Below are 13,756 nucleotides of genomic sequence, written 5' to 3' on the forward strand. Positions count from 1 at the left end.
AAACATTCTTTATAAATATTGTTTCATCTGTTGCAAGTAAATACCATAATTTAATTACAAATGGATAAATATGGCAGTCGATATTTACAAAAGGAAGGGTGAGGGAACAGAAAATTGAACTGCACGACGTTTATTTTCCTCACATCTTCCAAATATATTTCACAATTCGAACTTGCAAAGCACAAAAAACATCACAAGTTAAGCCCAGCAAACGAAAATATACATTCACAAGCAAATATTGTCCGTCTTCGTTAAGTGTTGACTTTGGCACTCATACCAGTTAATAGATGTTTTAGGTACAATCAGTTTGCCTTAATGAGAGCACAATATTTATGACCATATACAACTTTTATCGTAATATGTGCACTAAAAGTCCGGTTAGAGAAATAGCTACCATTGAAGCGACATCTATACACCAAAAAATAAAAAAATAAGAATAATTAAAAAAAAAAAAAAATTAAAAAATAAAAAACCTGACAAAATCTATTACAGCAACTGGGAAAAGGGTATTTACAAAAGAAGGAGTGCTTCTTTGTGCACGTTTCTTCGGTTGATGAGGATCACTCCCGGGAGAATAGCGCAAGATACAGGCTTAGGCCTAGTCGTCGTACAAGTCTCATTTAGACCCCAAGTCTTACTGGAGCGGTGTATGTGTGTGAGAGAGAAATACTTCGTTGTGGACTGATCCAGTCCTAAACATACCACTCACTGAAGTTGGACGACAGGCCGCTGTGTGCGTTTGAGCTGTGTACGCCGGACGAGGGCGACAGGTTGGTGTTGCTCTGGGTCTCGGTGGAGGGTGACACCAGCCCGGGGGGTGTGGACGACTCGTATCCAGAACTTGCTGCCGGAGACGAGTCGGACCCTGGCGGGGAAGATTCGTGAACCTGAAAAGGGGCAAAAAATTTCGAGCAATTAATTAACCAGAGCAAACACTGCATGGTACGGTATCAGCTGTGTGCTAGTCTGCATCATGCACAACAGTAACATCAATAATAATAACAACAATAACAAGTCGCAGAAACTTCTACATACTTTGTTTGGTTACTTGAGTGTATATATATATATATATATATATTATTATTTTAATTTTTTTGCAAAGAATTACCTTCATGTGCTTTCGAAGAGAACTGGGGTGAGTGTAGGATTTGTCGCACATTTTGCACAAATACGGTTTGTCCGACGTGTGCACGTGCATGTGCTTCTTCCGGTCACTGCTGTTTGCAAAGCGCCTGTCGCAGCCTTCAAACTCACACTGGAATGGTTTCTCCCCTGTAGGAAAGAATAGTGAGGGGGGAAAAAAAGAAGCTTTGTATCAAATGCTCACCCTTATCAGCGGTGTAAATGAGGTGGAAAAAAAGAAATACATTCAGCCCAAAACTAAAGTGAGAAAAGTAATTTTTCATTCGCAATGCTACAATGTACCAAGTAGGTAATGTATGCGAGTGCATGCAATCAACTGTATTTCATTACCACTTGCAATCGACTCTTCTCACAAGCAGACTGCGTTCTCACAGATGAATGCTAAACGTTTCAAGATGTTAGTTTAAACTGTCAGCTGTAATGTTTAAAAATGTGAGCACCAACTATAGACGGCATTTAAGTGCTGCTTATTTTCACTTCATAAACTAGCTACAAAGTCATTCCATTGACGGTGGTTAAGCTGACAAACATTCGGCTTAGGCGATTTTTAGAAACAATAAAAAATTCAATCAACAGCTTGATAAAGTCAAGGTTTAGTCGTGCAGTGAATAGTGAATTAGTTTGACAGTAAATTAAGTCAAATCTACATTATGGCCTGTCCAGCTCATAGAAGCTTGCATAGGCTATTTAGGAAAACAACAGGCCTTCAAATCAGATATTCCTATTTATTCCGATAAAAATAAAATAGGAAAAAAAAGACGGGCGTACAATTTGTCATCGATTTCGTTCCTTATTCGACAGACTTTTTTTTTACAAACAAGAACAGCTTGGTGGGTTCAGGAAACTGAATTTTAAACTCCTGACGTAGCGAGCTTAGCGCACGAGCATTGGCCCACGGAGACATTAAAGCGGCTGAAGAGATTTACGGCGCCGCTGTGCACGCGATGCGGTAACAGGACAGGAGCTCTAGCGTCGCCAGTGACCCGGTTAAAGTTTGCAAATCACAAAATCCTCGACAGTCTGTTACATAATTTATCACAGTGATGAAAATTCATTGCGTTTATTTAGACCGAGCCGTAACTGCTTCCAGGAGTGTAAGCAGCGTGGCCGCAGTATCAACTGGACACGATTCTTCTTCATTTTTTTTTCATTTAAAAAAACAAAACAAAAAACGACACATCATTTTTGATCCCATATATAAACAATGGCGTTAATATTTAAACACTGACGCTATATATATATATATATATATATATATATATATATATATATATATATATATATATATATATATATATATATATATATATATATAAAGCAACCGCTAATTATCAATAAATGCAGTTTAAGAAGGATTTGAAGCGTTAAATGAATGGCACAGAACAATTACAGTAACGAGTAAACATTGCGTCGTATCAACTGACTAACTCATAAACACAAGTCAAGCATAAACACACTGATCATAATTACCTGTGTGCGTCCTCTTGTGAATCTTCAAATTCTCTGATCGTGCGAATACTTTGCCACAGCCAGGGAACGGGCAGGGGAAAGGTTTCTCTCCTGTGTGCACGCGGATGTGATTCACTAATTTGTATTTAGCTTTGAAGGGTTTGCTTTCCCGCGGACAATCTTCCCAAAAGCAGACATGGTTGCTTTGCTCCGGTCCTCCGACGTGCTCAACTGAGACATGGGTGACAAGCTCGTGCATTGTGCTAAAAGTTTTATTGCAACTTTTCTTAGGGTTATTCAGCTGCTCCGGATCGATCCATTTGCAGATGAGCTCTTGCTTGATGCACTGTTGCCGCATGTAGCGAAAGAAGGCACCAGGATGGTGGTGATGCGCTGCCATGTTCATCCCCATATTCATGTTCATGGAGCCGTATTGGTTGTGGAGTTGGGCTGCTGAGTAAGGGTCGGTCCGAGGGCTTGAGACCTGGTGGTACTGGTCTGATCGTCCGAATACCTCGCCCGGTAGTCCAAGTCGCATTTGCCCGTTGAGCACGTTTGGGGATCCATGCGAGGCGTGCTGGTCGTGGATCCCGGGGAACAGAATGTGGCCTTGGCTGTCTGCGTGGGAATGGTGCAGGGACCCCGCAGTGGGGCCGAAGATGGCATGCTGGCCGCTCGCCGGGGGCGATTCTCCGAAACCTCGGCTGCGGAAAAGGAAGTCCCGAGTCGAGTTGAACGGCGAGCTCGCATACGAAGTGACATGAGCCGCGTGCGCGCCCAGAGCCGCGGCGGGGTAAGCAGGGGCTTGTGAGGTGAACGCTGAGCTCTGTCCGGGGGAGAGATCGTGGTTCAGTTTAAAAGCGCCCATGTGCGCAGAGTCAACGAAGCTGTTCTGCGCTAAACTCAAGTCCCTGTCCTGCATGTCGCTTGCCGCGTGATGCCTCGCAAATGTCCCCACTCCCAAGCCAGGGAACTGGTGACCAGCGTCCAGTAACATTATTTCTCACTTAATTCAAATTTTGCTCAAAGCAGTTTACCTGTAACGGCCCAGATAACCGCCGAATAAATAAACAGAGAAGACTGTTAGCTATGGAAGTAATAACTTCCAGATTTGAAAACACGACATGAGGTAAAACTTGTATGTACTAATCCTCACACACGGGGGAAGAAAAAAAAAACAAGCGTTCTTACTCAGATCGCCTAGATTTTTTTTCTTGTGTATAACTTATAACTTAAAATCCCAGTGAAAGGGAAGGAAAAAAAAAAGATTCCTTAGCGTCTTCCCGTTTAAAACGAGTCGGGGAAAAAAAATCGACTGATTATCTTACTGTGTCTTCTTTAAACGCGCGGCGCGTTCTTGAAGCATCTCGGATCGGGATGTTTATTTCTCTGGCTCTTCTGTGTTTATCTCGGAGGGTCTGTCTTTCTCAGTGGACTGGCACTACCTCTTCTTACGCCCCCTTTAACTGGAGAGCGGTCACTCATTTGGCGCTGTCTCATTGGTTCCCGAACCTCATCAATCCCATAGGTCCCTCCAATAGCACGCGCTTCTTTGGCGACTAATAGTCGATCGCCATTTTTCCACTGACAATTACCGCCTACTTTTTTTTTTTTTTTTTTTTTTTTTTTCCGCCGAGCCTTTTCTGAGTATATACGGAAATCAAAGCAACAAAAGCTACTGTCGTTTTATGATAGCGATTGCAACATTAGTCCACAATAGAATACTATAGACTAACCTGTACATCATTTTATACTGCACGCAGCCCTCAGGGGTGAAATGTTCAATCTTTTGCTATGCCATTTTGTTTAATTATTTAAATAAACCCCGAGGAGATTTGTTATAGGCAATTAATTAATCCGTAGCATAAAAACTGTACTCCAGCATTCAGACAAGGGTTGCTTGAGTAAAATGCAAAGCCGTATCATTCGATGTCTCGTATTATAGGTAAGTATTCGCACACTAGCTGCCACAATGTAGATTCTAAAGCATAGTTTGGAATGGGTTTATTAAAGCGGCAGCCAGTGACAATAGCACACTGAGTCTTTTTCAGACTGCACTCATATGCGGAACACACATTATTGTGTTAGAAGTACTGTCACTGCTCAAAGATGAGAGTAGAAAACTGGTCGGGATTTTTTTTTTAATCAGCATTAATATAACCAACTATATAAACTATTTCAGATAACTAATATTGCTTTTTATTTTTTTCCTTTTTAGCTTGTGGTATGATTTTTGTCTCAACCTGAGAACCAAGAGTAAACCAACTACTACATGTATATATATATATATATATATATATATATATATATATATATATATATATATATATATATATATATATATATATATGTGTGTGTGTGTGTGTGTGTGTGTGTGTGTAAATGTTACAAGACGTGTATTAGATTTCGATAAATAAAAAGTATTTGTAGTTAGTTAGCCTGTTTTGCAGATAACATGGTACCTGAACACCATTTTTATATTCATACGTATTGTACAGGACACCTAATATATGAGTGCATAAATTACTTACCCAAATTTCTAGTCTATATTTTAAAATACATGTACAAGGTGGACCAGTGAATACAACAAATTATATATATATATATATATATATATATATATATAAAACAATAAATTCCCTCAAGTGAAGTCACTCACACATTCTCAGTCCAGACCAGTGATCATAGTCTATGTGTAAAAAAATATATTACTGCCACGCGGTTGCCCAAACCAATAAAAGTAAATTCTTCTGGGATGTCTTTAGGGTTAAAACTCCCCCACAGGAAAAACTGAGCTTTTACTTACATTTTCATTTAGCTCTTGTTCCACGCGGTCCCATTCCAACGCGGTTCAAACTTTATCTTGTCCTCTTCTCGCTTGAAACGGCAAATAACAGCACGGAAGAAGCAGAAGAAGCAGATGGAGTGTAAAACTTCTGGGATTGTGTGCGTCTCAGCTCAAAGCCCTGCAGCTTAAACGTTATAGACCATTCTTCCCAAGACCATTTCTTCCCTCTCCGCAGGAAACACAGGATCTGATCCAAGTTCAAAGTCATGTCTTCCGACCTCTCTAAGTTCTTTATTTCTCAAGGAAACCACAAAACCTTTCCCCCTTGCAATGGGTAGGGGAAAAAAAAGAAGAAAAAGAAATTAGAAAGAGCGGCGACGTATTCGGCCTGGGGCAGCAAGTCGTAGTTTCTGTTGCTCTCTTCCCATAGCGGCCAAGGAAAAAAATGCTGAAAATGGTAAACCACATTTTCCCCAACGTCCACACAGAGGTATTAAAACTCAAACAAGCATGTGACATTACAATCTCCCTTAACCATACTTCTTACTGTGCTGAGGCAACATAAAAATATGACAATAAATATGTAGTTTCAGTATGGCAGCACCACTTTACACACAACAACAAAATGTGTCTCCGATTTGACGTTATCAATATGTCGACGGTTTGTTGGTTACTTTCATTGACCTTGGCGGTTTTCATGAGTGTTTGACCTCCGGCCTATGAAGACCTCATATGTGGTCCCTTGAATAAACTATGGAAAGAATACCCCCATTAAACCAAACCCTCTTCATTATAATAAATATGTAAGTTGTGATAAGGACGAAATGACATCCGAAAGCACATCACATTTTACCAAATAACCTATGCATGTAGTTACTGAATATAGTCTAGTAATGTGTTCACACACACACACACACACACACACACACACACACACACACAGACACACATAGAGACACACACACACACACACACACGGCGCAATCGCAATCGCAGTCTGAGGTCAAATACTGCGTATTCTCTTGTGTTTCTAACAACCATCGAAATAATTCAGTTTCATCTGAATTATTTCAGATGAATAATTAGTAATTAATAATTCATAAAACCCCAGTACCATATATAAACCTTTACACTGCTAATAGATATGAACGAATACGTAGGAATTTAAACAGGTGTAAACATAATAATAAGAAATCAAAAGGAGGTCGCATGAAACATTTGAACTGTTTCATAATTGATGATAACGTGACGGATTAATTGCGAATTTGATATAATAGCCAGTTTATTGTGTCCAGGCTACATCAAACTTACACAACTTTTTAAAAAACAAAATCCTTATTAATTTTGATTGTTTGATTTTAACGTCATATTGCACTCAAGACTTTATAGGGTTATAAGCTGAAGAATCCCATGACCTTCATTTAGGCGAGTAATCTAGCAACGTTGGTGTTTCATTCGACCGAAAATACTCCACTAAGGTTCACCAAATATTGTCTAATTACTAACATAAATCAATTTTGAGAATGATTTTGAATCAAGACAAATTAAACCGATGACAGATGAACTCCCTGCTGTGTTCAATAGGAACCTTAAAAGGGTGTGTGCTTGTATCAAGTTCAACGCACACTCTCACTCATACAGAGAGAGAGAGAGAGAGAGAGAGAGAGAGAGAGAGAGAGAGAGCAGACAACATGATAAAATATTTGGAAATTTACGTGTATTTCTCTAGAGACCAAAGTGTTGAATTAAATATTTAAATATACTTAAATGTATTAAATATCAATTACCAAGATTAGTCATGTAGAAGACATGTGAAGACAGTGGCAGGTTTAAATATTTGAAATCGCATGTTTTACTATATGTCGTTAATTATTTAATCAGCCTTAAAAAATTATAGAAATTGAACGTTATTGAGCATGTTAGTCCTAAAAAATTATTTTAGTCGCCCAGCGTTTGTTTCTGACATTTTCTTTTTATCTAATATGCGTGGTATTTAAATCTGGGCTTCAAAAAAATAATCATTTGAAATACATTTATATCGTTTTATAATGATATACAACAATGAATTGGTGATCGATATAGAAATGTTTTTTTTTTTTTAAATTAATTCTACAAAACCCAGTACAGTTGAAAGAGAGAAAAAATCCTGTGCAAATTGCATATTTTTTTTTAAATAATTTTTTTTTACAAGGTTATTAATTTAAATACAGGACATCATTCATTAATTCATTCATTCATTTTTAGCTTCTTTAATCTAGAAAAAATCGATATATTTACAGTAACGGTTTATTTTAGATTTATTTACAGTCATTAAAAGTCGCCTACATTCACCTGGCCATTTAGCAAAAACGTGTTGTGCTTAATTTCTTAGCTTAAATACCGTAGCCTACTAATTGTAAATAAGTAAATAAGTAAATAAATAAATAAATAAATAAATAAATAAAGTTATTCTGTATACAAAATGCCTCTGTCCACATTTGCATGTCCTGGTAAACAGCGCCTTACACACAACTTTGTGAGTACAACTTTTTGGAGTCGACAGCGGCGATGGGAGTGAGGGGGCGGAACCCCGCTGAGCCTGCGCACTGAAAGACAGCCAATCGCTTCGCTCCTTTAACTGCCAGTCACCGAAATCTGTCCAATACCCGCAGTGCCATTTCTAAACTGTATTCCCCACTGTGTCCTCCAACTGTTGTAGTTTCTGCCAATCGCTTGAGGACAGAGTGGGAAAAGGAGCAAGCAGAGTTAGAGGCAGGACAAAAGAAGTTATATAGATGGTTATATGCATATATTTTAATGTTTTAGAAGGCGTGTAGTGGGGGGGAAAAAAAACAAAACAAAAACAAAAGTAGCGAATGTGGACATGACGGTGTAGATATGGAGCCCTCTTTGAGCAAGAGGAATTCGGCGATAAGATTAGCGGATTTGGCAGCGACTCAACCCCTTCCTCATCAGAATATGACAGGCTTCCCGGGGATAGGGGGGCATCACCCTCACTCCCACCATGCCCACCTCCACCCTGGGGAGATGGGCAACGACCCTGGAGTGGCTCTCACTCCATTTGGACCCGAGCACATGGCACAGACAAATGCTCTCAAACTTAGTCCATCGCAGCACATTCAAAGCCATCCCGAAGCCCAGACCGCGGCATCCTTCCCGTCTTCTCAGACCACAGTTGGTTTCCCCGTGGCTCACCCCCACTCAGGCTACGCAAGCAGCAGGGACTTCATCCTCAGGAGAGAGCTCTCAGCCTCTGCTATGCATGCACTTGGCGACCAGCATAGTTCCGCCTCCTCCCCTCATCACCATGGCATGTTCATTTCCCCAACAGGTGCTTACGGGCACACGGAAGGTGGTGCCCATCCACTTTTCACGGGACTTCACGAGCAGACAGCCCCAGGTGCCCACCACCATGCTCTCAACGGACAGATGCGCCTGGGTCTTCCAGGGGACATCTACGGCCGGCCAGAACACTTCGGCCACAGGCCTGAACACTATGGACCTTCCCTTCACGGCTACAATTCCATGAACCTAAATGTGAACCTCGCTTCAGCCCCTCATGGAGCCACGGGGGCGTTTTTGAGGTACATGAGGCAGCCCATCAAACAAGAGCTGATCTGCAAATGGATTGACCAGGAACAAACGTCTAAGAAGCCGTGCTCGAAAACTTTCAGCACCATGCACGAGCTGGTAAACCACGTCACGGTGGAGCACGTCGGCGGACCCGAGCAGAGCAACCACGTCTGCTTCTGGGAGGAATGTCCGCGCGAGGGCAAGGCGTTTAAGGCAAAGTACAAACTGATCAACCATATCCGAGTTCACACGGGAGAGAAACCGTTTCCTTGCCCTTTTCCTGGTTGTGGAAAAGTGTTTGCTCGCTCGGAAAACCTAAAGATTCACAAGAGGACTCACACAGGTTAGTGAAGCTATTCGTCCTTAGCCTAGACTGAGTGGAACAGAAGTTGTTACATAGTTAGCAATAGTCATGTGTATTAGTCCACACTCTGATGAATAACATCGAAACGATGTAATCGCATGTAGCTGCTAAGACACAGTTACTCTTTTGCCACGGGTAAACCCTATTTCTCCTTATATTAGACCCAAAACTAGATTTACACAGGGAGATGGTGAACATATAGGCGCTGCGTATGGATATACGTTGTCAATAAGGTTATGTAACAGAGGTTTGTCGCTTTATAGTGTACATTTTTTTGCTTCCAAGAATGACTGCTACGCATTTTAAAGTGGAACTCGAGCGCCTCAGGAGAATTTGACTTTTGAAGCATGGATTAGTAAACAAAGAGGAAATAGATTTTATATCCACACGCATCAAGTTCATAAAAGTCCTAATACAACTGGAGGTGTTCTCAGATTTTATAGCATAAAAAAAAACAAAAAACAAACAAAAAAAAACAACTAATTCGGTTGTTTCCTTCCTTCTGGCTTTGCTGATTCAAATCAAAATATACGATAGCATTGAACAAAACATAACCATGATGTCCAGAAGTATAGATCCACAGTAGCTAATCATTCATTCATTTTCACTACCTTGCTCAGGGTCGCGGTGCCAAGCTAGTGCATCACTGAACACATCAGGTTTAAGATGAAATAGCTTTTTTCCCCCCAAACATTTGTGAACCGTAACTCTATACAACAGCGCATACTATTTGCCTACCTCACCCAGTATAGCGCGCGTGAAGGCCTCGTTATTTTTCAAGAGTTTATTTTGTTACAGCCTATCTAACCATCTCTACCTGAGTCGGTTTGGTGTGGGATTAGTAATGGAATGTTCTCGTTTGGACGTTTAAAATGTAGTGTGTTTATTTCGTCTCTAACACTGCTAGGAACATGTGCTACCCCAATTAGGCTGTGATCCATAGACTTGTTTACAATGACATACACACGTAGTGGCTGCAGTTTTATCTTTCTTTATGCTTACGGTTTGAAATTAAAAACAATAAGTGACTCTATTAGCTTGTGCTTGTGATTCGTGCCATTGGGACCATGCACTTCCTTTGATCCTGAGATTTTGTGTGCTGTTTGTATATTTAAGCATGAGGCCTGATTGACAGTCTCACCTCCTAATTGACTGCTGTGTTTTGTTGCTAGTGACGCAAAGATCAATATCACCCACCACGATGTTTACAGGCAAAGAAGGGCGGAATTATAGGATACCCGAGTGTTGTCCACAGTCTCGGGGGGATGTTATGCTAAGTAACAAAATAATTTAGTTTGAAAGTCGTAGGTGGATGTGTAAAGAGCTACACGCATCACAAAGCAACGTAGTGCAGTGGAAAAGTTACTGCATGAAGGTGGCAGTCATAGCACGTGCGGGGGAGTTTTCAACTGACTGCTATAGTCTCTGTACTTTCAGGGGGGGAAAAAGGTACTAAACAGTCCTTGTCGCTGGGATGGTACTTTTAGTATGTGTCCTTCACTTCTAAACATGGATGTAATGTATAGGCCTATTTGAAAAGACCTAAGGATTGTAATTCGTTCTTAGAAGTTTATAAATGTGCATTAAATGCACCTTTCCAGGAAAAGGACACACACTAAAAGTAGAAAATGTGTACACTTGTGGGTAGCACAAGCAAAGAAAAAGATTTCACCTAAATACACTGTGTGAATGTAATATTTTTCAACCACGATGTTATCTCTTTAGCTACTGTATATTAGTTATACCTAACTGAAGTCTTGCATTCACCAATAAATGCTCACAAAATACTGCACAACGATAATGGACTATCTTGTATGTTTACGTTATTTATGAAGCAGCATGATTTTTGCCATTTCAGGTGAGAAGCCTTTCAAATGCGAGTTTGACGGCTGCGACCGAAAATTCGCCAACAGCAGTGACAGGAAGAAGCATTCACACGTGCACACCAGCGACAAGCCCTACTACTGCAAAGTGCGCGGCTGTGACAAGTCCTACACGCACCCGAGCTCACTGCGGAAACACATGAAGGTGCACTGCAAGTCTCCTCCGCCCCCTTCCTCCAGCTCGGCCGCCACGTATCATTCCTCCTCCGCGGCGCTCGGTGACGCGCTCGCGCCCTCCACAGAACCACTGCGGAGTCGCGCGGCCAACCTTTCCCCACAGGTCACCAACCTCAACGAGTGGTACGTATGCCAGGGCAGTGCTGTCCCTAACAATCTCCACACCCCCTCCAGCGATGTCCCAACCTCCGAATCTGACGACGAGGACTCTTTTAGACATTCAGACCCAAGGACGATGCTCTGATATGAAGCACAAGGGATATATTTATGTTGCATCCCTCCCACACACTGTTTTTATACATCTGTAACATCATGTGTTTGACGCGCGGTAGGCTACTCAGAAGTGTTGGTGGAAAAAAACACGCAACAGCGCCGCGGATGTCAGATGGTGAAGAGCATGTGCCATCAGTCCATACCCTACCCTACCCTACCCTAACTTAATCTACCCTACCCTACCCTTTGCCCTTAACTTGCGCATTCATGTACCACAAGACCCTATTCCATACTGATCAACGCATTAATAACTTCGAGTAAATGTGTTCGACAGTCGTTTTTAACTTAATTATTTTATTTAATAACATACAAGGGGTGCATCTCATCATTAAACACGGGATAATTTCACACCCTTTGCTTTCAATTTCGGACCAAGATATTTCCTGCATTGCCGAAAGGACTGTGGGCTTAGCTGATTAAGTCATATCCAGCCTACTAAGTGACACCGACATTGTTCAAATGAAACAATAACCGGTGATTGATGTGTTTGTATCACTGACTGGACAGTTTTCTATAGCTTATGTTTCTCCCCAGAGGTCTTTTATAATGACAGATTGATGAATATCTGTGGGGCAATTGTCCTTTTCCAAGTGTTTCTATAATGTAAACATTCCCGATGTTTTTGCAATGAGAAACATGTTCAAACAGGCATGTCTATCACTTCTATTATATCAGTACACTCTTAGAAATAATTTTTTAAAAAGGGCACTAAAGTGTACCTTTCTTTGTCGCTGGGGTAGTACACCTTATCTTTTGTATATTTAATATTTATCTTTCATCTGATAATGTGCATACAGTGTACATTTAAAGTATTTTATGTAGCGTTTATGTAGCAAAAAAGGATTTACGGTACATAATCGGACCCTGATTACCTTTTAGAGTAAAGGTACACATATAGGCTATATGCACCTTTCTAGGTTAAAGATCCATACTGAAGGTACAAAAGGTGTACACTTGAGGGTATCATCCCAGCGACCAGTACCCTTTTTTTCCCCCCCTGAGAGTCTACTGAGGGGAAAACGGTTTATTCTAGAAATTGTTGAGTACTTGTTTGAAAATTTATACAATAACTGTGGTCGGGAGATTTTTTTTTGTGGTATTTAAGAACTATTTAGACTGTATTTTATGCAAAAAATCCAATGTAACTCTGATTTAAGAGTACGAATATGTCCTCTGAGACCCTAAATTATGTAAAGTGGACGGGCCTATTCCCTGACGGATGTGTAAAAAGGCTAATAGTGTCGATGCTTGTGAATGTTGTGCTAAAGTCCCAACCAGTTTTGTACATTGTAATTTATTTGCTGGTAATAATGTTTGGTCTGGAATTACAGATACACCAAAGAATAATATGATTAATTTTGGTGAAATGTAGTGATTTTTATGGTGTTGTGTAAAAAACAAACAAAAAAAAGGTTTTACTTGAATAGATTTAGCCTATGTGTAATGTGAAGAATCCCTCGCATGCCCTGTGTAGTAACTGTGTGTTTTTATTGCGGTGCATGGTGCTGTTAATTGTGCTGGGTGAAAGAGTGAAGAGGATTGTCGAGATTTTTGGTGTTCGTGATGAAATTGATATGAATAAATTTATTGACCTGAATTAAAAAAACAAACAAAAACAAAACAAAAACAAGACAACTATGATCTATGCTTTTTTTTTTTTTTCTTTAAAGTCAAATATTGTCTTTCGGATTTTATTTTAAATCACAACTTGCTTTTAATAAATGTGGGGCAGTCTAAATATTTATTTCTTACAGATTCTATACAGCAGAGAAGAAGCAAAACAAAAACAAAATAGTGTCTAATTTTAATGGTATATTTTCTTTGAGCAAATAAGACAATGATATTGTTATATACAGATGATTTAAAAAAGGCACTGGGGACTATTCTGAACAAATTATTTAAAAGAAAAAAAAAAGTTTGAATTGTTATACTATGTACTGATTTTTTTTTTTTTTTTGCTTGAAATTCATTTCGTAAGTTCTATAAGTTATGTTCATAAGTTATCAGTCCTATATCCCAGAACAGTCTATCAGTGGTGTATCTTATAAAGAAAGGGACTGTCACCAATGCACAAATCAGTCATGGGAAACAGAACATAAGAGATGT

At 40.1% G+C, this 13,756-nt stretch overlaps 2 protein-coding genes across 2 annotated transcripts; one reads left to right on the forward strand and one right to left on the reverse strand.

Moving 5' to 3' along the window:
• Window positions 1-692: 692 nt before the first annotated feature.
• zic2a (zic family member 2 (odd-paired homolog, Drosophila), a) lies at window positions 693-3,877 on the reverse strand. The gene is made up of 3 exons (XM_053627722.1): window positions 2,614-3,877; window positions 1,109-1,272; window positions 693-887 (listed from the first exon to the last, which is right to left on the reverse strand). Exons 1-3 carry the CDS (start codon window positions 3,587-3,589, stop codon window positions 693-695), a joined length of 1,335 nt encoding a protein of 444 aa, XP_053483697.1. The 5' UTR covers window positions 3,590-3,877.
• Window positions 3,878-8,112: 4,235 nt separating this feature from the next.
• Window positions 8,113-11,649, forward strand: zic5 (zic family member 5 (odd-paired homolog, Drosophila)). The gene is made up of 2 exons (XM_053627721.1): window positions 8,113-9,296; window positions 11,176-11,649. Exons 1-2 carry the CDS (start codon window positions 8,258-8,260, stop codon window positions 11,619-11,621), a joined length of 1,485 nt encoding a protein of 494 aa, XP_053483696.1. The 5' UTR covers window positions 8,113-8,257; the 3' UTR covers window positions 11,622-11,649.
• Window positions 11,650-13,756: the final 2,107 nt, after the last annotated feature.

The sequence above is a fragment of the Ictalurus furcatus genome, chromosome 6 (assembly GCF_023375685.1).
Source record: "Ictalurus furcatus strain D&B chromosome 6, Billie_1.0, whole genome shotgun sequence".
Classification (NCBI taxonomy): domain Eukaryota; kingdom Metazoa; phylum Chordata; class Actinopteri; order Siluriformes; family Ictaluridae; genus Ictalurus; species Ictalurus furcatus.